Source organism: Python bivittatus, unplaced genomic scaffold (genome assembly GCF_059951505.1).
Source record: "Python bivittatus isolate LINGU-HERP-01145 unplaced genomic scaffold, Pbiv_v1 ctg000480_np1212, whole genome shotgun sequence".
Taxonomy (NCBI): domain Eukaryota; kingdom Metazoa; phylum Chordata; class Lepidosauria; order Squamata; family Pythonidae; genus Python; species Python bivittatus.
The window spans coordinates 83,382,694-83,406,733 of NW_028277075.1; the positions used below are offsets into that span (position 1 = coordinate 83,382,694).

The 24,040-nt window shown below is 37.1% G+C and overlaps 1 protein-coding gene and 1 long non-coding RNA gene across 2 annotated transcripts in view; one reads left to right on the forward strand and one right to left on the reverse strand.

Annotated features, from left to right (window-relative positions):
• PDIA5 (protein disulfide isomerase family A member 5) overlaps positions 1-24,040 on the forward strand; it is a 191,283-nt gene that overhangs the window by 161,589 nt on the left and 5,654 nt on the right. Inside the window, exons 15-16 of the mRNA XM_088146442.1 lie at positions 6,661-6,731; positions 22,407-22,541. Of these exons, the coding sequence (XP_088002568.1) occupies positions 6,661-6,731; positions 22,407-22,541 (206 nt within the window). The remainder of the gene's footprint in view (positions 1-6,660; positions 6,732-22,406; positions 22,542-24,040) is intronic.
• LOC148215061 (uncharacterized) lies at positions 97-5,651 on the reverse strand. The gene is made up of 3 exons (XR_015796910.1): positions 5,557-5,651; positions 3,271-3,442; positions 97-2,082 (listed from the first exon to the last, which is right to left on the reverse strand). It is a non-coding gene; the product is annotated as an uncharacterized LOC148215061 (long non-coding RNA).

The following is a 24,040-nucleotide window of genomic DNA, read 5'->3' on the forward strand; positions in this document are numbered from 1 at the left end:
TCTTTTCACAGAAATATAATTTGTATTTGTCCAATTTATCTCCTGATGCATCACTAAATTAAAAGGATAGTTATTTTTGTCTTCTAATTTGAGGATTTATTAACCCAAATCATTCACTCCAACACAGAAATGATGTGAAATTGTTGGCCCATATTAAGCAGTGGGGAATGATGAACTTGGAAAACTATTAAAGTTCCAAGAGCTTTACACATTTATTTTACATAATCATAACCCCCCCCATGAGAAATACAATTTACTGTAGTTTAATATACACAGGGACTACCACATTGATTTTAAATATTCAAATCTAAAGATATAAAAGATGGAAAAAGGGAGAAATGGTGTTGACCAAATATGGAGGGGAAAGACAGTATGGCACTGTTAGGGCTGGATAGTTCAGCTATTAATTTTGCACTTTTGGGTGGGGGGAATAGAGAAAATAGAACTACAAGTCTTCATATTTTGGTAGTTTGTCAGAAGTAAGAAAAAATGTAAGAAAAAAAAATATTTATTATACCAAATGTCCCAAATGTTACAATCTCTAAGATGACATTTGTTTTGTTCTGTTTTGTTTCTGGTAAAATATGGTCTTAATATGAGATCCTGAGTGTTTTACCAAAAATTGTCAGAAGTTAGATGCTACTTGACAGGCTACCCTCTCAAGCCTCCAAGATGATATTCCAGTTGTGGTGAGGACAAACACATCATACCTGTTCAAACACAACCCAAAGCCCTGTGAGCGAAACAATGACAAGAAAAAACGATAACAATTTAGGTGACATTTTGGATAACAGCACCTTGCAGGTTCTGAGCTCTAGAACCATTGGTTTCAGCCAGGGGGCAAGAAAAGAGTGCAAAAAGCCAGCAGCCAAAGTCACACCAGATAGGGAGTGGATGGCTTTCTTTTCTTCCCAGCTGCTTCCTGTTCAAAGATTCCTCTTGGATTTAAAAGGCTTATTTGTCTCACTTTAAACTCTAGTACTTCTAACAATATATTTGCAATACCTGTGCCCTAAACGGTCTACCATTCAGCTTTTAGTTCTTAAATTTGTTGCTCAGACTGTAATTAACCCTCTTCCCAGTAACTTTAAGACTCCTTGGTTCAAAGAGGAATATCCGCCAGCTATATGAAATTCAATTGTTTTTTGTAAATCACCCATAAAGATACTATATTTCACATGGAGAACTGAAACTATTATAGTAATTTTCATAATATCTAGTCTCCCATTGTGCCAGTTTTTACCTCCAGGCATAAGAGTCACTTACATTTGGAAGAGAATACTGCCATTTGTGTTGAAATATTGTATACGGCAAAATGGCCCCCTCCATGTGTGTGTGTGTTTATATTTTGGATCATTTTACACAGCTGTAAAGTCACAGGAATTTCATGCAACCATAAAAACAAACTGCTGTGCCTGATTATGTAAGAATTGAGTTCACATGTTGCCTTGCTCAATACTTGTACATGTTTAAGTACTTTCCATGGGTAATTTGCTTCCATGACTATTTAGTCCTAGAAGATCAGAAATCAACCTCCATAAATGGCAGCAGATATTCTGTCTTTGGGCAGGAGATTCTTTCTTCTATTGTAGTTTCAGATCTTGCACTCTTAAAAGATATTGAAATGGTGTCCATTCTTCTACATATCAAATTGAGGAAGAGGCTTAAGAGCGTTACTTCTTTGAAATTTATGGAGGGGGGGAGAGTAAATACATTAATAGCTTAAAAATGTGATATTGGATGGAAGGTTACTGTGAAAATGGAATCTGCTGTTGAAGGAATGGATATCGCATCTGTAATGGATTCTGAGCTTGCCTGAACTTTAAAAAAAGTAAATGATTAAATTGGGTTTCTTCCCATTTCCTGCACTGGGTAATCATTCTAAACTGTAACAGATGAAATTCTGCTATTTCAGTGACGTGCTTCTTCCCAGTTATTTTGTGATGACTTCTTGTTCCTTGAGAGTTCAGCACAGGATTCACATCTTTCCTGTTTGGAAGGACATCCAAAGCTCAATAAATGCCCACTAGCTTTTAAAGCTGTGGGCAGGTGGTCTTGTATGTTAAAATTTTGGTTTTTCACCTAAAACATAGAAGAAAATTTCTGGGTTAAATATACCGATATGTTCTAAAGATACTGATACTCTTGAATCAATGAGCACAATTGAATGCATAAAAGAAAGAAAGAAAATGTGTAGCAGATAGGCCACAACAGAAATGACAGCAAGACTGTGTGTGTGCGTGCGTGCGTGTGTGTGTGAGAGAGAGAGAAAAATGCAATTTTAAAGTTCCAGACAAGTTTTTTTTTCCCTTCTGAAAATAGAAGGTAGAATCATGATAGAGATATACACTGACTCTGTTATTATTGCAATTAAATAAAGTTGCATTTCAAAAATCTTCATTACTTCTTAAATGTATAGGGTAAGAAAAGTTTATAGGAATAATGTGAGTAAATGTACATGGCAACCTGCCATTGTGAATGTTCCCCACACTTCATGGAAACAGTGCACATATTCTGTACACGAGAAGACAATTGTGCACTCCAGTTAAAGCTTAGATATTTTGGCCCGTAATGTGAAGGCAAGGTCCCAGTGTTTGGAAAGAGCAAAGGCAATCATGAAGGTGCTGACAGATGGCTAGATACTATTGCTGGTGCTACAAGCATGAGCTTACAAGAACTCAAAGAAGCAGTTACTGATAGACAATCTTGGTGAAATGATGTTCTTTGGGTCATGAAGATTCAGAATCAGCTGAACAACCGAACAAAAAAATGTGTTTTCTTTAAAAGACCTTGGAAGATGTGCTCCTATCACTTGCATTTTGTACTTTTGCTGAGCAATATATAAATTCTCCAGTTGGTAGATGTATATTCCAGGCAACATGCAATTTAGTTTATCTGTGGCTCAGAGATGGACCACCTGGTACCATTAGGCTGTTTCATGAAGTCTCCACTTGTAAGTTAAAACCATGAGAGAGAAGGAGAATTGCATCAACCCATTTTCCTTCCTTTTTGGTTCCCTGCTAATTAGCTAAGCAGTTTGGGTTGGTTGTTGGAAGATGGAGTGTAACCTTCCTCTCCTCCCTCAATTCTTGATGATAGAGTTAGACTATAAATGAAAGGTATGTATCAGTTGCTAGCAAGCGAAGAGTACAATTTGCACAGTGAACTGTATAATGTAAGTCTTAAAGGAACAGTATGATGTGAATTATCAGGTAAAGTACTAGATATAATATGCACATCTATTCAAAGCAAAATGAGGAATAATTTCACCTGGTCCAGCAGAGAAGTCATGTTGTGGATCCCGTCGGTGAGAGAATGTTGACTGGTGGGTCCTAGGAGGACAGGCTTCTCTGCCGCTGCCCCCGCCCTATGGAATACTCTCACCCCAGAGGTGAGGCGGGCTCCTACCCTCCCAATTTTTTGGAGGGAATTGCCAACCTGCCTGGGGCGAGGAAAGATATTCAAGGTGTTGGTTATCACCTTTAAAGGCCTACATGGCACGGGGCCAGGCTACCTGAGGGACCGCCTCTCCCCCACAATTTCGACCCGTCCCACCCGATCACACAGGGCATGCTCCAGACCCCCTCGGCAAAAGGACTCTGACTAGCAGGGTCCCGAAGGCGGGCCTTCTCTGCTGTAGCCCCCGCCCTTTGGAACATCTTGCCCCCAGAGGTGAGACAGGCCCCCTCACTCCCCGCCTTTCAGAGGGACTTGAAGACCTGGCTCTGCCATCTGGCCTGGGGTGAGGAGGGAGGTCATCAGATGTGGGGTTGGCTAGCCCCCTAGAGGCCTGGTGTTGCTTCCATCGGCCTGGATTTTTCCTTTTCCTTTTATTCTTTGTAAATGTGTCCTGTTATAAATTTTAACTGTATATTTATTTATTGTTTTAATATGTTATAAGCTGCCCAGAGTCCCCCATTGGGGGGAGATGGGTGGGGACAAGTTTAATAAATAAAATAAATAAATACAGTTGACCCTGGGGATGGTTGGCACCTTGACGATGCTCCCTGAGTTTATTAACATCTAATTAACATCTGCCTCTTGGAGGAATTATAAAGGAAGTGTGTTTTTGACATATTTTAATTAATTGATTAATATTTATCTATTTTAATATTTATTCTATTTTACTGTAAACCGCCCAGAGTCACCCCACAGTGAAATAGGCAGTGATAAATTTGAAATATAAATAAATAAATATTTCCCCCCATTATTATTTACTCTAGTTCAACTTTAAAGTTCTACCAATTCAATTAATGAAATAAAGAAATACAACTGTTCACTGATTTCAGTTTATATAACAATGCAGCCTAAACAAATAAAAAGAGAACTGAGGGACAGGCTCTTATGCACTGGGCTGAACGTTGGAAAGGACTAATCCAAAAACTTTATTGAGGTCCCAGCAGGAGGAAAATGAGAAAAATATTTAACAATTAGAATAATATAGTCTGAATTTCATCAAGGAGAAGTACAATAAAATAACGAAAGGGAGAAAGAGGATAATTTAGGAAATTAGAAGGGAGAAAGAAAAGTTGAAAGACTATTCTGTGTTGAATTGCATTTGCTTTCTAATCTGCTGATACTCCTAAAATCTCCTGTCTTCTGATTGATTTTCTTCCATCTCTCCACTGGTTTCATTAGAAATTTGTTTGTGGATTGGTTAGGCAAGACTTGCAAAACCAGTTTTCCACTGATTTTCTTCAAGGATACATGGTGGACTGAATTGTAAAAGTCAGCTAAAGCAGTGGCTGAATGGAGGGAAAACTATTCTTGAACGGTGCCTCGATCCAGATTTGAGAGAATCCTACCGTGCTGCAAGCCAGTGTTGTCCAAACTTGGTCACTTTAAGATGAGTGGACTTCAACTCCCAGAATTCCCCAGCCAGCATGGGAATTCAGGGAGTTGAAATCCACTCATCTTAAAGTAGCCAAGTTTGGACAACACTGCTGCAAGCAATCTCCCTGAGCTGAGTTCTCTGATCCTCTGCTGCTGAGTGGTAGGGCAGGAAGTCTGCTTCTGGAGCCCAGTGGTACTTCTTAAGGTCATCAGTCAGGTTCTTACTTGCAAGCTCACACAACCTCAAAATAATAGTAATGTGAAATATATATTTTCCCAGAATACATTAATAAATATATCCTGAAAGAGAATAGCGAGGTGAGTGTCTGTATGTAGACATGTGTAGAAAAGAGAAATTTTTATCCTGCCTTTTGTGCAGGAGCTCCAGAAGCATACATTGCGCCACCTCCTCCTATTTTTCCCCACAGCAACCCTGTGAGGTAAATTGGGCTGAGTCACCCAGTGAGCTTCGGAGGCCAAAGGTGAAACTAGAATCTGGGTTTCCCTGCTCCTAGTCCAATGCCTTAACCACTACAGTACCCTGCAATGGCTCTCTAGGATGTATGTATGAATGAATAATTTGAAATATTAATTAAACTCAATCTAATTTAATCATTCATTTTATCAAACCAAGGATAGCTAACCACTGAGTTACTTTGTTTTGGGGCCTTAATATTAAATTTGTTGCATGTTGATTTACTGTAAAGAAAAATGTGCACTCACCTTAGCGGAAAGATGTTTGGGCTCCATTTCGTGCCGTAGGTGTTACAGTCACATCTTCTCCCACATCAGTTGGAGAACTGCTCTGTTGCTTTTGCATCTATATTTTGCTCACATAAGTCTTTTGTGCGAAAGAGAATTAATTATTCCCTGGCTAAGTGTCGATTACACCCATTATATTAATAGAACTCTTCTTTGTCTGTAGTCCAAAAAATTAGAAAGGGATACAGCTTTCTACTTCTCAGTATATCAGTGCACAGACAGAGGCTTACTTGACAATAAAAACATGGTTACCATATTGAAGATAGTTACTTTGCATTCAGAAGTTATTCAAAACAAAATCACACGAGATGAAAATAACAGAAGACTTTACTGCAGATAGTGGGTGCATTGAAGATTAGTTTGAATATTAAGCTTTGGAGGGGGGAATGTTTATCTGATGAACAACTTCAAAACAGGGTTTTTCACTCTTCTTTTTTTTCCTTTCCCCTGTCCAGTTGCTTCATCCTTTTGCCTGATCTACACCCTGGTTTGTTCTTCCCTTTGTCTTTTACTTTCCTCCTCTTCATGCTGTTTTTCACTCTTTCTTACAATAGACAAAATTAATCTCAGATGATACAGCTATGGGTAATAGATAAAACATATCTATATAAATTTGATAATAAATAATATAAATAAAAATAAAAAACTCTTCATGTTCTGCCCTGTTTTGTTGTACGCTGATTTAAGACAGGACCAGTATGTAGGTAGGGGTTGGCAAGTGGTACTGCTGAAGTCAAATTAGAATCTTTTCACAGTTTTTGTGATCTGTAAAATGGATCACTGTTTGGTTTGTATTGGGGAAAGAGGCCTGAATTTTGAGAATGTACATGCTATGTAGATGTAGAGGGTATTTCTTTTACAGACATTTGCTGCTATCAGTGATATTACCATTGTTTCTAAATAGTGTAAGAAGTGTTCATGAACATCTGACTCATTTACAGGAAGATAAGTGTGCTATCTCTCCATTCCTCAGCTTGTGAAATTGTTGTGAGTATCTGATGGTGCTTTTTGTTGCCAAACACTCAAGTGCAGTTTATAAATAATGCTTCTTTCTTTATCCCACAGGGTGTCCACATTGTAAAAACTCCATTCCACATTTTACAACAGCAGCAGATCTCTTTAAAGAAGATCGAAAGGTAATTCTACAGTCATCTTTTTCTGCAGTTTCAGCTTGTTTGGTGTAATGTGGAAGGCTGGGATTGTACTGATTAATGTTTACTTTCTTTGCTTTCAGAAATATGTGAATAATTTCCTCTTCTTAATTTCTTCCACAGTTAAATGTGGTTAGTGGAGAGAGGGTATTTTGTTTTGGGTCAATCTTAACTTGAAGCAAAGTGCACTTTAATCTCTTTGCATAGGATTCAAAGAAAAGAAACACAAACACATAAGAAAACCTTGAGAGCAGCTTGAGCTTTACTTGCTATGAGTGTTACAGCTGGTTCTATTACTAAAAGAGACCTACTGCTCTTAAATTTTAAGATGAGACTTGTCGTTAGGCTGAAAATACTGCTTGGTCGGATTCAGAATGTGGAAAAATCACAAGTATTTTCTGAGAGTGGTCTTCTAATACATAATGTAGATTGCATTATAATCTCTAATAGTCTCATGATGCACTAATCAAAGTTCAGACAAATAAATGCAAAATAACAGATTTAGCTGTAGGGTTCAAACTGTAAAGTCTATGAGTATTGCCGTATGAGATGTTGAAGGAAGTTACTGAGTCTTGAGGAAAGTGAACCAATGAGTTCCTGATCTGGGTCTAACCAAGCACGTGGAAATTTCCCTTGCCTAATGAGCTGCACTTTAGTGTGTCTGTGTCTGTGTATACATATGGATATCTCTTCCCCATTATATCAGTCTATCCCACCTGGTCGAGCGGAGAGGGTATGCTGCGGATCCCGTCGACAAAAGAATGTTGACTGGCAGGGCCCAGAAGGAGAGCCTTCTGCGCCATGGCCCCCACCCTATGGAATACCCTCCCCACAGAGGTGAGACAGGCCCCTACTCTCTCAGCCTTCCAGAAAGGGGACAAGACCTGGCTCTGCCAACTTGCGTGGGGTGAGAAAAGAGGCAGCCAACTCTGAGGTGACTAGCACCTTGAAGAGGCTCCTGAATGTTAATATCTTTTCTACCAGCAGCACCTTGGAAGATATTATTTTTGGTTTTGAAATATGCTTTTTATTGTATTTTTATTGCATTTTAATTAATATTTATTTTTTGTTTTTACCGTAAACTGCCCAGAGTCACTTCCTACTGAGATGAGCGGTGACCAAATTTGAAATATAAGTTAATAAATAAATAAATAAATAAATATAAATATAGATGTATACGTGCAAGCACAAACTTATTTATATATATATTTGTATATATACAGTGTGTGTGTGTGTGTGTGTGTGTATTTGTGTTAATCATTTTTATGGAGATGCTAGTGATATAATTTTTCACAGAATTGGAAGATATAATTTTGTCACAAATGTTCTCCCCAAGATTATTGTAAGCAAGCATTGTACTATGCTTTGTTGTTCCAGAGTGCAGGACATAGAAGAATGAACTTAATTAAAGGAAGGCAGATTCAAGCAACCTAAGAGTAAGAGCAGTTTGATAGTGGAACCAATTACCCAGAGAGATAGTGGGTTTGCCTTCATTGTGGGTCTTCAGGTGGAGGTGAGAGTCCCATCTATCGAGAATGCTTTAATCTGGATTCCTTCACTGAGTGGGGAGTTGGTCTTAATGGCCTAAATGGGCTTTTCAAACTCTGACTCTGAACAAGAGCTAGAAGTTGAATTAGGAAAGGCATGGAGACAGCAGTAGATCCCTCCTCAGCAGCAGGAATTGCTGTGGCAAGCATATCAAGGAGATGTATATAGTCTTTTGCACATGTGTTTTTAAGATCTTGATTATTGAACATCAGCTCCTCCTTTGCCATACCATCAATACTAAGCAGACTTGTTTGTTTTCAAAGCTCTTTGTAGTTTTATTCCATCTGACAAATCATCCCAGGCACACATGCAACCCCACACATATTCCTTCCCCCTCCATAACTACAGTATACATGAATATCACAACTTTGTGGATAGGCTGTTACGTGAATCTTTCTCAACTAATTTCCCTGATGCCGGGATCTTTGTGTGTATACTGTTAAATAACTTTGCCAAAGTTATGGATGAATTCAGAATTTGTATTGCTTCCATTGATTAATACGTTTGTCCAGAACCTGTCAAAAGTTGAGAGAGGTCCTTTTTAGCCCTCAAGATGGTGATTGATGGATGCAGCTCTTATTTCAGCCAATAGTAGAAATAAGAAATGGTTCAGCCAACTAAAATGTAGAAATATAAAGTTTAATGAGGTGGAACCTAAGTTCCAATTGAGGATATTGAGTTTAGGAGTAGTTCCTCAAGGCCAGGCATACAGGAAAAAGAGCTATGTTTTTATTTCCCTTGCTTGACTTTTCAAGGTGGTGGAGATTGATAATTCTATACTCTTTCTTCAATCATATGCAATCCGATTCTGCTGAAATGTTCTTGGATTTGCTAATGACCTTTATGGATATTCTATATAGACTGTAGTGCTACTCAGGGATGCAAGTGCTTCAGCATTATCTTAAAGCTCTTTTTTAACAATTCCTTTCTAAAATTTGCATGTATCTTTGTTTTGGTCTGGCTGCTGCTACCCAGCTCAGTAGACAACAGGTAAACAGATTTCTAAAACAAATTGAACTTAAAAAATCCAGTGAACTTTTAATTTTCAAAGGAAAATATTTTCTTTGCATGGGCTACATAGCCTTCTGCAAGCTTGTATTTGCATCCAACATTGCAATTCTCAATTTTTCCCCTTCTTAAGTCAGTCAATATAATACTGTAATGAAAGGGCATATTGTATAACCCAGATATGAGAATTAAGATGTAGAGTTATATCTCTATGCCTTTTGCTAGCTACTTATTGAAAATACTACATCCTTGAACTATGTCCTTGTTTTCAGAAGCTATTTTCCTGTTTGAGAAAATGCAGTGCATATTTTAGGACCATAATCCCAGTAATTTCAGCTAATGCAAATATTTGGCTTCTCCCCCTTGAGCTGTTTCCATTAAAGCTGGCCATCATGAGAAGAATTATTTAACTTTGAAAAGACAGAGTATCTGTTGTTGACACCATTTTACCTCTGACATCCCTTTAGAGTTGTATTTTTCACATAGTTCTTGCCCACCTGCCTATTTTGTACTCAGTCTGTGTAAATGTAATGTTGGTGATTAATATTTAGATTTGTGATGAAACAAATTATCTAGTCATCATAAAAATATTAGAGGCCTAACACCAAATAAAATTTTGTTCTTAAATGCTGAAATAGTTTTAACTGTTTCAAACTGACCATGTGGACTTTCTGTGCTTTTAAATTCTTTTCACACTTACATTTTTAAGAATGTATTTATAAAATGTATGCTGTTTACACACATGCAGTATAAACTATCAGTATAGAACACGAAGAGTCTTAGGATATCTTAAAATCTAACAAATGTATTCTCTTATAAATTGTTGTAAATGTGAGACTGTAGAATAACAAAGCTGCACCTTTGGAAAATTCAAGGTTCTGAAATTGGTAGCAAGTTGTAAGCAACCATGGCTTTGTTGTCACCTCATAATGTATTTGACAGACATTGATTGATTATACGCCATCATATTGGTGTTGACTCTTTGCAACAACATAGATAGACCTTCTCCAGCATGATCTGTCCCCAACCTGGCCCTTCTAGACTTCCAATAGTGCACCCATCCCTGCGGTAATCAAGTCCAACATCCTTGCTGCTGCTCGTCCACTTCTCTTTCCTTCTACTTTTCACAGCACAATAGGCTTCTTAAGAGAGCTAGATATTCAAATAATATGTCCAGAATTTGATAATTTGAGCCTGATAATTTGTGCCTCAAGTGAGAACTATGGATTGATTTATTCCAAGATCCATTGGTTTGTTTTCTTGGCTATCTTTGGTATTTTCAAGATTCTTCTCCAACACCAAAGGTTAAAAGTGTCAGTATTCTTTCTATCTTGCTTCTTCAAAGTCCAACTTTTATTTTCATTGAGCATCATAAGAAAAACATTACCTTATTCTTCTGCTTTAGTTTAACTTGGAACTTGCACATGAGCAGTTTGTGATCTGTTCTGCAGTGAGCCCCTAGACATCTTTGCTGTTATAACCATGTTTTTCTACCTCCTTATACCATATATTGATGTGTATAGGCATTGTTTTGGTTGTTTGAAAACTGTGTTAGCAATGTAGAAATAATGTTATCAGCAGAAATGTATAAGTCATTCTCTTGTTTCATTTCTGTTTCCTAGGCCATATAGTTCAACACATTTTCCTCCTTACCCCTTCCAACCTAGGCATTCCACTCTGCAGTCACAAACAGCATGTCTCACTTGCATGTTCTGTCAATTTCAGATTGAATTTGACCATAAAACTTGTCAGCCTTCTCTTCTACATTACAGTTGGAGCATAAACTTGGATTATTGTCATATTAAAAGGTTGTCTGTGAAGTCTAATTGATATTTTAGGTCATTTACTGCATTGTACCCAAGTACTGTCTTTGCTCTATCCTTCCTGACAATGAAAGAAATGCCATTCCTTCTTTGTTTTTCATCTCCTGAGTAATAAACAGTATGATCTTCTGACCAAAAGTATCCAATTCCAGTCCATTTCAGTTCACTGATGCCTAAGATGTCACTGTGTAGCTGATCCAGTTCATCTTTCACTGTGTTGAGCTTTCCTGTGTTCATGCTGCTTATATTCCGTGCTCCCACTGTAATTTTGTCTTTATAGCTTCAGATTTTCTTTTCCTGCATGGCAACATCAGGAACTACATATCCCAAAAGTTTTAATGTATCCACATCACAAACACCATTAGTACTCCAAAACATCCTCAGCTCTTCTTCAGTAACCATCCAACCTGAGCAGCTCATATTCCAGCATCATATTGTCAGTCACTTTATCTCATCTATCCATGAGGTTTTCTTGGTAAAATACAGGAGTGGTTTGCCATTGGTTTCTCCCACACAGTATGTAATGATGTCTTTGCCATTGTCACTAAAGTGATTGTCTGCCCCCAGCAACTTCATATATTGCTACTGCCCTATACAGATTCCTGCTTGCTTTAGCTGGGCAGCTGAGCTGACCTTCACACTATGGGTGACCCTGCTGGGATTATATACTCTTGGGGTACACTCCCAGCATTCTTCCTTCATCCTTCCGCCATCATGTGGAGGCAGAAGAGCAGGATTTGAGGGGATTCACAGACATTATTCCCAGCATATATACACAGTCCAAACATAGGCTGATGTCCTGGAAATCACCATGTGATTTCATTGAGATGGTCAGAGAACACTACATTTATATGACATAATAGTTAATAAAAACAAAGCATCTTGCACAGCCCCTTTTTAAGGAACAAAAGATCTGTAATATTCACAAGCAGAATCAGAGCTGAAGTCACTTAGCGACAGCACCCTTTTCTGTATAAAGAGGTTTGTCAACTTTAGTTCACTACTTTCTAAACTGTTATTTTTAAAAAGGATAACATTTCAGTGTTAAAGAACATGGGGGGATTAAAAACTTGCCCTTTTTCATTCTTCTGTACAATCAATGTTCAGTAAGTTATTCACTTCCATTTTCATAACAAAAGTCAATATTTGCTCCTGTGGAGATTTATTTCCTTGAATCAATAACCTGATGAGTGGCAGTACATATTTTAACAGCAAAAAAGCCAACTGTTCCTGCAGGAGACTTTTATTATTGCAGCCACATGTAAGACCTTGAAGAACAGCCTTTGAAAAGACAAAGAAAGGGAAAAGCTTGAAAATTTAAAATGCCCTTTTCTTCTATTTTTAGTAAAACAAAACTGAACATGGAGTTAATACTTTGCTGTTCATTTGTTTGAGTACAAATAAATAATAGCAGTTATATGCTTGAATTGCTGTTCATTTAACTAAAAAATAACTAGATTTGTAGGATGATAAATCTAAAATGAAGTACCTTATACAGTGTTTCTCTGTTTTACTACATTATTTGAAAGTGCTGGTAGTGCTTCTCATGAGGTATTGGGTGCCACTCATCTATAGGTATCATGTGTTTGTGGATAGGAACCCCAGATTTTCTGTTAATTTAGGATTTTCTTCCCTTTTATGCATTTTAATATCACAATGACAAGTAAGTTTTCAGAACATTCCTTAGCTGTTTCTTCTTCATAATTTGACTATGATTGTGTAGCATGACTAGCTTATCGCTCTGTGCAGATAAAGATGTCTTTTCCAGTAGAATAGACAGAAGGCCATCCACTCCAGGATCCCTTTTTAAATAAAACCATCTACCTATGTGAATTGCTGCCACAGTGAGTTCAGTGACCACATAGTCCATGTCTGGGCCCTTTGGTTAGTCTCTTCTGAAAGTATGCAATGTGTGAAGTGGTAGTTTCTTTTGTCTGATTTGAAAGTTCTGTTGTTTCATTAACCAGTCCAAATCCTAACACCATGCAAATTACACCCTAAACACGTTTCTCCTTCCATACCTTAATTTCCCTGTTCTGTACAGCTCCTTTGCTCTCCGGTATAATTTCTGAGATAGAGCAGTGATGAGAACTGTATACCTTGTAATTCAAATGTGACAGTTAAAGACAGTCACCCCCATTTTATTACTTACCCTATTGAAGATAACACATTCTGTGTCATTTCAATAAATCATTAATTAGAGCAACCTTTTACTAAAAAGAAAATCCAACTGTTTCATGGAAAAAATGTTTTAAAAAATAAGTTAGCATCAGTATACTGCTACTTCAGTAGAAGAATTAAAAGCCTGACTCTTAGATAAAGGAACCTGAGAAAATATTTTAAAAGCAAGATTTTAAAAGGCTTTTTGAGTATTTCCAACTGCTAAAAGAAATATGCAAATGTGCAATTGAATATCTGGAAAGGGTCTCCTCAAGTTAAAGTGCAAACAACTGGCCAAAAACTAGGCTATTTTTAATTGCTGACATCCAGCAAAGCTAGCTTTTTCAACATTTATTTGGGTTTTGTCTTGGGTTATTTCTGAAATTATTTTCCATAAAAATGAATTCCTATACTACTTGCATTTACTTTGATAAACTATCAGATAAGGATGAATCTCAAAAGCTGGAAAGGAATTGACATGTCAGGTTTCTGTAAACATTATATATTTAACAATATATTAATATGTATTGTTGGGGGGGAAGAAGGAGGAGGAAGGAGTATTAGGTATGTTCACCACCTTGAGTTATTTATAAAAAGAATAAAGGCAGTATAAAAATCTAAAAACAATGAGAGTGAATTACTAAAATTTGAATAAATAATCCTTCACTTAACAGACAATGTAATTTGAAAAAAACATATACCTAACTTATTCTTTTACTTTATTAGTTGTTTTGTACAAATTAAATTAAAACTTATATTTCCTGTCCAGGACTTGGATAAGTCAACTTGTACACAGTAGTATGAGCTATTTGCTGTATATTGGAGGAGAAACCCCTTAATGTAAATGCATCTAGATTTTTGAAGTATGCTATCAAATTTTCCTGAGACTTCTCTCTTTGGGATACACTATTCCATTTTCAAATAAATCAGGATAGCTGTTTACCAGTCTACCTGAGGGTTCAAGACTGGGTTAATATGCATTCCTTCCATCCTTGTGTCAACAACAAATCCTTGTTCCTCAGCAACAAGGCCAACAGATGGTTCTTTCCTTACAGATCTAATATGGGACAATTTCAGGGCGGCCACTCATGGATTCCCCAGCTTCCTTTCCTCTCCCACCCTAAATCATCTGCTGACAGGGAAACCAGTTACTCTCTACCACAAGTGACGGGTGGGTTGGTAGACTCAAGACATGTGCTTGAGGTGGAGAGTTTAGCTATTTTTCAAGTTGCACAAATGAACATGGGGTTTATTGGCCTTGTGGAGGGCAATTTATTTTGATGTCAATAAAAAAAAAAAATCCCAACTGCCAGAGCGGTATTGAGTGGGAGTATATGGAGTGGTATAGCAGAAATCTTGCAGGGACATCAGCAGGGGCATCCCACATTATCTTGTGCTTCTCCTGCACCCCAACAACCAGTCAGTCAGCATTTTAGGTTGTCATTTTTATCCACAAATATCAGTCTTCTGAAAGATGGATTTCATTATATCAAGATTGATATCCCCATATTAAAAAAATGATTGAAAAAATCAAGCTGTCATACAAGTCCATTCCAGAAGATTGATATTTCCATATAAATAAATAAGCATTGCTCTTTCAGAAGTGTGACAATCATATTTAAAGATGGAGCTGGCAGAACCTGGAAGGAGCCCACAGAGTATGCAAAATTGTGTTGGAGTAGCCCAAGTGGTAGTACCCCCCTCCAACTAATAAATAATAAAGCTGACAGGAAAAGGCCAGGTAAACCTGGCTCAGTAAAAATCCTGTTATGCATTTGTTTGGGACTACCACTTCCCTAGTTTAAATCAGCTGATCATCTTCTTTTTGGGGGGTGGGAGGCTCATAAATGCATTGGCCTTTTGAAGGGTATGTTTAGAAGCAGGTCCAATCAGTCTTCCAGAAGGTTGGTAGGTGTACAAATGGAACCCATATCATGTCTAACAGTTTCCCAAAGAACTGATTAGGCTTTACATAAGCAGATGTCATTGCATAAGCCAGGTATCTGTTCTTACTTGCAGCCCAAGCCAAAATGGTCAGGGACCAGCTGGAAAGGGGCATACCCACAGCAGACTTAAGTAGCCAGTAGGAGCTGGACAAATTCCACCCTTTGACCATGCCAGCATTACCACTGAGGTATTGTAGTTTGTCCATACTGCAAGATTTGTGTCAGGAAAAGAGGTATGGTTATGGTTAACTTATGGTTTTGATGATTTGAAAGAATTTTTTTTTTTTTATCCTCACTCAGTCGTTACCAACTCTACGGTGACTGCTTGGACGAGTCCTTGCAGTTTTCAAGGCAAGGTGTTTCGGAAGTGGTTTGCCAATGCCTTTGAAAGAATAGGTTATAGAAAGAAGAGAATTATGATGTAATCTTAGAGAGGGAGGTTTGATTAGAATTGTATGTATAACTGTCAAGAGGAATATTGGAAGCCACTTCTTTATTTTTTTTTCATGTTTTTTGTTTTTATTTTTTTTATTTTTTCTATCTCCTTTTTTCTTTGCCTCTTCTTTTCCTTTCTTTTTTTCTTTTATACATTTACTATATTTTTTCTTTGAATGTATTTCTTATTATATATGTAAAATCTTTTAATAAAACTATTTTTAAAAAAGAGATTTATCACAGTTCTTCAAAGCCTTTTATGAAGTATAAATCCTTTAAAATAATTCATTTTAATAAATAGGATAGACTGAGTCAACTTACTTTACATTATATATTCAAAAGTTTATGCAATGTCTCAAATTCTATTTGCTTTTGAAAACTAAAGACAAAAGTTAAAATTAATTTCAGCATAATTTTATAGAAGGAGAAGACAAACAAAGAGACTCAAAAGAACGGAAAACAAAATAATAAGATATTAGGTTCCAATACAAGACAAAGTAAATTTTGCTTCTAGGATGGGAACTTCCAGAACCTTTATGAGAGCAGGGCCTTTGATGTTACAGGAAACCATAGTCATTTAGGGACATAGAGGTGAACAGTAACTTTAGTTGTGCTTAGAAATAAACTGAAAATTGCTGAAGCTTCAAAACTATATGGGAGCTGTGTACAGGGAAAAAATATTCCTGGCCTATGTTACTTTTCCAGCAAGTTGCCCAAGGAGAGACTACCACACGCTTTTCAGAGAGTTTCTTTTTCAGAGGCATTGAGATAGACTGCTGCACTGATGTGACCAAGCCATATCTAATAACCAGACCCACCTTTTCCATGAAAGAGCACAATTGGTACAGAAAAACTGTATAGAAACATTTTTGGACATAGCTGCTAAGTATCTAGGAAAAATGTTGGATACAGGAACATGCTCAAATGCTTACAGACAAGACAGATAAATGAGGACTGTACTCCATCCAAAGAATTTGTAGCTGGTAGAATAAACACACTTAAAGGGTACTCATAAATAATGCATCATGCTGGAGGAAAATACCAAGTGAACTCCAGCCCCCAGAGCTCTATCCTTGGCTCTATGCTAGTCAGAATTGTTATAAATGATCTAGAGGATGGAATATAAGGAATGCTTATCACAATTGCAGGTGACATCAGACTAGTGAGATTAGCTAATTAGAAAACAAAATTACAATTTCAAACATCCACCACAGGCGGAGTCCAAACCAACAGGATGGCAAGTACTGTATAAGATCCTGCATCTTAGGTAAGAAAAATCAAATGCATACTGAAGAATAATTTTCTCAGAGATTTATTTGAACCAGAGGCCAGGACACAATTACACTGAAGCACAAATTGGCTTATTACAGGATCAGTACTGTAGGCAGAAGTAAAAAAAACCCTAAAGATGGGTAAGGTTACAAGCACTTTTTATAGACTTATGCAAATCGTCTTTTATTTGATCGGTTAGAATTACAGATATTCATTGGTATGTGATAGGACATAGCAGTCAATGTGACTGATAAGGTTAACCTTACTGATTGGGTTAATTCATGTGTGTGTTTGAATTCATAATGAGAGGTGGAAAGGATGAGATCATACCTCTCCTATACTATGAATCCTTTGGATTAAACTAGGGGCCTGTGATTTAGTGTCTAAAGTTACTATTTTAGCTTAGCCACTATTTTAAAAGCTTGAATTCCCCGTGTTAATTGCTAATCTTTTGTGGTCAGTCAACCTTTTTACTTTTCTTGTTAGTTCTTGTTACCTTTGGTGCAGCTGAGAATTCCAAACACAGGAATGCTTTTTACCTGAGTTTGTGTATTGTTTATTTCAAGAGTATGTGTTGGGCCCTTCAAATTTTCTCCTACAATAGGATATGAAAACCTAATTTGGTAATGCCTATCAGAAGGATCTAGGAGTACTGGTGAGCACAGCTGTACATGAGCAAGGTATGTGATGCAGCAACTAGAACAGCCAGTGCAATCTGGAGCAGTACTAATAGAAGCCATTTTCATTGTACTCTGTTCTGGCGAGACCACACTTAAAGTACTAAGGCCAGATCTAAGGGCACCACGTTTTAAAAGGGACACAGAATAGATACAGAGGAAAGCTACCAGGATAACAGATCTGGAAACCAAAACCCTATGAGGTTCAGTTAGAGGAGCTGGACATGTTTAATTTGCAAAAAATAATACTAAGGGGGCTACAAATATGTCAAAATCTGTCTCATACAAGATGAGTGAACCTGGTCTGTGTCAGAACTAAATGGAGGAAAATGACAAGTGAGTCAAATTTAAAAGATGGGCAATTCAGGCTAAGTGTTAAAAGGATTTTCTAGGTGGTGAGAGCTGTTAACCAGTGGAACAATTTGCCTAGAAGACTATGACTACCCCTTGCTGGAGGTTTTCAAATCAGGCCAGGTAGCTTCCTAAATTTTTGCACTGAGCACAAGGTTGGACTAGATAATATGGAAGGTCACTTCCACTGTTACATTCTGTGATGTAAAGAAATTTGGAGATACTCTATGCAGCAAATTCAGGTTTTAGTAATTATCTCACTTTATACTCAGATGCCTTAGACTGTTTTTGTCACTTTGTCTTGTCATGATAGCCAAGATGAATTGAGGACACTTCTTTAACTATATTATTATATCATTTCAAGAGCAGATGTTTCCCTCCATGATTTGTTGAAGACTAAAACATCGGTAAAATCTTTTCCTTTGGCTGGTCAGTTAATGGTCAGGGTTGAAAACCTCTGATATTATGTAATTTAGTATTTTCAAGTGTGTTTTTAGTTACTTCAAGGAACAATTGAAAATGGAAGGAAATGGCTGATTTTTAACTCTTCAATAAAAGAGGACATAATACTGAAAATTAACCTGTAGAATCAATTAAGGAATTGTTGAGAAAATTATTTCAATCAGGAGCAGACAACTTTTTTCTTCTGAGGGCCATCAAAGATGATAGGTTGGAGGCTGCATGATGGATTGGCCTGATACCAAAAGTGAGCATGTAACTGTTCTCTTTGTAACACTCCTCATTCCCGTTCTCTCTCTCTCTCTCTCTCTCATTCTCTCTCTCATATATGGCAGGCTATGGTTGAAGAGAGCAATAGCTCATACAGGAGTCTGAACTGATCTCCTGCAGAGGCCTTTGAAATTAGCATGGGAGATTGTCTTCAGGTGCTCAAAATTGCAGGCACCACTGTGTCTATGATGTGTTGTGTCCATTCCTGTTCTTTGTTTGTTTGCTTTCTCCCTCAAGGGACCAGAAGTGTTTCACTGTGAAACGCTGGCCTCCAATTGCCTGTCAAATTTGCTCCTCAGATGCTTTCAAACTCTAGTTGGAGGCAAGAGATTACTGCCTCCATTGTGGAAAGATGTTTGATAAAAGTGTCTGGACCTTATTCTAAGTTTCATTATAAAACTTTTTTTTTCAATCTATAATTCTTAGGCAGACCTCTGCACCTCTGAAATGCATACTTACAAATAGGATAATGTAGAATTTGTTTTTTTTTTTAAATAAAACCTGACAAATAGGATATGCATGATAGTAAATTTGAATGGCCTCATCAATTTAAAAATAGGAAAAAAAAAACAAGCAAACACGTACATTGTTCAAATCAACAAGAGATCAGGCAGGACTTCAGTATACCCTAGCTATTCCTCCTGTATCTTATTCCTACTGTGTTAATTAAATTTGCAGCTGCCTTCCCTGTAGTGTTTCCAATGAGAGAGGCAGTCCAGAAAGATGGTAATTGCTAGTTTCTTTTGAGTTCAGGACCACATGTTTCTGAAAACTTGGTTTGAGTGATAACAACTTATCTTTCCTGTATAAATAACTCTTCTTAAATCTTGGGACTTACCATGTGTTAGTGTGATTAAATCCGCAGTGATGTCTAGTTCTTGAAAGGCTTTGGATAGTGGCATTTTATTGCCAGTTGATGTAGCTACAGCAGCCACCTTGTAATTCCCATTGGATTGGTTCTGAAATAAATCAGGCCACTCTGTTTTCATCTCCATTGGAAAATGCTCCTCTAGGAAACCACTTCCAAAAACACTTCACAAACTGCCCTAACCAATGGTTAAGCTAGAAATCATAATCTTGAGATGCTAGTATTTTCTACTGAGTTATTTCATTTCATTTTGTATGGCATGCCACACTGCAAAGCCACATATATATTGTGAAGTAGTACAAGTCAAGCAATATCGGAGAGAACTAGACTTTGAGAGTCTCCACAGCCACCTGTGCTGCTGCTACTTCTCCAGAGGAAGTAGGCTAGAGAAAAACAACACAAGGAGATCATCACAGAACAGATCAAGACTGGGAATATCTGTAGAAGACTGTAAGTGAGTCTATAACTAAAATGACTCCATTGTTGTTAGAAGTTCGGAGACCCAATGGTACAACCCAATCCAAATGTAAATGGTCAAATGGTGTGTTTAGAAAACAGGAAGAAGGAAATATATTACCTAGAGAAGAATACAGGATATGAAGTCAAAGACTGGATGAAAAGATGTGTCATCAGGAAGATTATAAAATTAGTTCTGGAGGGTTTACAGGAGGAACATAACATTAAAGTCTTGCTTGGTTGGATTCTATGAATTTTGCAGTTGCTCACTGATTCAAGGATTGCACAGCTTCATCATGGAGAAGGAGCTTGTGTTAGTTAAGTATGCAGGATCTAATGGTTAAGTTGCCCGACACCACTGGACATCCATGCAGAATTTTTATGACAGCCTACAAGTGGAATAACTTAACTATCCTGTGCCAGTTGGATGAATTAGATTTGCTCAAGCAGTAAAAATCCTTCATTAACACAAGTCAACCTGTATAATCTGAGAGAGAGATTTGTGTTGACAGGTAAGCAGCCAGCACTCGCTAACAGCCAGCACAAGGAGGTTCTGAAATAAGAGAAACCTATATTTCTCCGAAGAGGTTGTAGGAGGCAGCAGCAGTTGGAGCAAGGAAATAATTAGAGGGAGTATTAAGTAAATCAATAGAACTGTAAGAAACGGCATGCCCATTCCTAATGATAATTGATAAGACTTGTGTTATAGGTGTATATTTAACATTTACTGCATATTACCAGGAAGTTAGAAGAATATTAAAATGCATTTAACTATCATAACTCTGTGATAGCCTGTGAAAGGCAAGACGAGGTTATAATAAGCAGATTATTTAAACAAAGTAGTGTCATGGAAATTTAAACTGAATTGTATTAACATTTCCATTCAATAGTCTAGCCAGCAGTAACATTAAAATTAAAATAGAAAGTATTTGTCTGCATTTAAGTAAGGTTAAAACTATACAGGAACATTCTAGGAATGTTCTTGTAGGTTTATTATGCATGAATAATATTGGGAAATACTGTTCTGAATGTGTATTTAGGATGAAAGTTCAAGGGAATCATAGAGAAAAAAAACTTGTAAGCAAATTTGTAATACATCTACCTTGCAAGCCTGTTTTGAATCAGAAAGTCATGACTTGTGAGATTTGTGGAGGAAGCATATGTTTTTGTAAATTACACATCCAGTTTCAAATAAATATGTAAAATGTATGCATACAGACATATGTAAATACATACACAGTAACTCTGAAGAATAGGTTATTTATGCCCCTGTTTTAGAGAATAGGCTGAGGTGACAGAACAGTGACCAGTCCAACACCAAGTTACATTAATGGCTGAGATGGTATTTTGCCATATTGTTAGCTACAATCTTCTACTAATATAATAATATGCATCTATTGGGAGGCCCTTCAGTCAGTCAGTCAGTCACACACTGGTCACCTCATGGCTTGACTACTGCTACATGCTCTACATGGGGCTGCTTTTGAAGACCACCCAGAAGCTTCCACTCATCCAGAATACAGAAGTGTAGACAGTGATGGCATGCCTTGGTACACCCATGTAACATCTCTGCTTCTCAAGCTGCACTGGGTTACCTGTTTGCTTCCAGGTGTAATTCAAGATGCTGGTCCTTACCTATAAAGCCCTTCATGGTATAGGGCCTGGTTACTTGAGGGACTGCCTATCTCCCTTAATATCTGCACAGCTGATTCGATTTGGCAGGATTGGTATGCTCTGGATTCCTTTGATTAAACAATGCCATCTATTGGGACCCTGGAAGCACACCTCTGTAATAGTGCCTGCCCTCTGGAAGAAGGTTCCCCCTGAGATCTGGATGGCCTCCACCTTACTGTTGTTTTGATGAGCCTTGAAGACCTGGCTCTTTGCCCTGGCCTTTGAACCCCCCTTGGATTGTGTGGGTTTATAAATAATACATAAAGGAATAAACCAGAAAAGATGGAGACACAGAAGACTGATAGGCACATATTTCCCATTTAGAATTTGTGGAACCTGATCAAGGAGATTGATTAGACAGACAGACAGACAGTAACCAGCTATCGTTACCTAGCTGATTTATCAGAAGTGCTGCTGGTATTGCTTTCCATGTGTTTATACAGTTCTAACTAAAATTTCAAGCAATCTGTACCAGCGTAAGTGGGAGAGGGAAAGATCTTGTTAGATTTTGCCCAAAGTACTTATGTCCAAGAATGTCATAAATTTGATCAACCCTATTCAAATTTGGAGCTTAACATTTTGAAGCTAAGTGGTGCTTAATTACTAGAAATGCTTTCCAGCTCGTAGCTTTTCGGATAATATAGCTGTTCAGGATTTAAAGCACCTGAGCTCCATTTAACTGACCTGGTCTTGTTTTTTATCTCTCTCTCTAGATTGCCTATGCTGCAGTGGATTGTGCCAAAGAACAGAACCATGACTTGTGTAAGCAGGAAGGTGTGGATGGATATCCAACCTTTAACTACTACAATTATGGAAAATTTATAGAAAAATATAATGGAGACAGAGGGGTAAGTATATGCTGGAAAACAAATGTCAGCTATTTAAGTAGTTTCTTCTACAAACAATAAGCATTTATGGGGCAGGATAGCATTTAACAAATGGGATTTAATGCTTCCATAAAGAAACCCATATGAGTTTATTATGTTATCTCCTTGTATATATTTGGAACTAAGTCATTTTGGAGCCTTTTATTGTGAGTCTTGTTTGTTAAAATATCTGAATGAATTTAGTACTAGTGAAAATTAGTCTCAATTTTTTAAATCTAATCCTAGCTAATATAGCAAATAAACTCATCCAGAGGATGGTTGAAAACTCATTTTGAATGTAGGTTTTCAGTTCTTTGAGTATACTGAAATTAAGAGAGGGGACTCCAAAAGATCCTAAAGGACTTCCTTTAACATGATTGCAGTTAAGTCATGTGGAAATTCTACAGAAATAGTGCCTTAACAATTTAATCCTCAGTGAATAATAATGTGTTATAAATTTTTCATGTGTTTTATTTTGCTTTTAGAATGAGATTTTATCAGCCAAAAAGACAGACACCTCCTTCTTAGCAATTAGGAATTGAAACAGTTAATCCAGACAAGTGTCTCAGAGCTCTGATTAGAATATTTATTAGAAGGAAGTTTAAGGTTACAGCACAAAAATTCCAGCAACTATTTACTTTCAAATAGAAAACCTATATATAAGCAGTCTAAGGCAGCAATACTGTGGACCGTGTCCTTGTGGTTTTGGGTGTAAAGGGGAAGATGCTTTTCTTATTTGTTTCTCATTTTGGTAACTGCTGTTAGTGTTCTTGTAAGTGTGAGTTATCTTCATATATCTTCACTATAAAGAACACCAATTTGTTTTTAAGCCACAACATTGCTGACTTTATCAATTCAGTTACAAAAATTAAATGGCTCATGAAAATAACACATGTTTAGATGATGATTTATCATGTGTATGTTCTTTCAAAATCATACTTTGAAAAAAAACTAGTTGTTACAATGTTCAACTTTTTTTCTTCAGTGACTGACGTAGGTTTGCCTCCTTACAACTAGAATGTGTGTGCTATAAGAAACTATTATTGCCAAGCATTTGCTGTATTAAATGACTCGCCTGTGTGCCTTTGCTAAAAGCAACTTGCGTACCTACCTCTTCCTTGCAGCTTGTTTTAAACAGTGTTAGCTTGTTGACAAGAACTTTGGAAATATCTCTTTAACATTATATTGCAATTTAATTTAATTGAAGGAGTTCTCAAACTTTGCAATACTGTTACCTCTAAAGTTATAAATATGTTTGTGTAACCCCCCCTCCCCATAAATAAAACTAATGATTGCATTGAATTAGCTCTGGGCACCCCCCCCCACTTCTTATAATTAAATTTTAATCTTTATATCAAATAAAACAATATTGGAACCGTGAGATTTTAAAAATAAAACTGTTTTCACTAGAAATAACTACAAATATCATCAGATTTAAAATCACCCTTTTACTGGGTGAAAATCACCCTTTTACTCTTGCT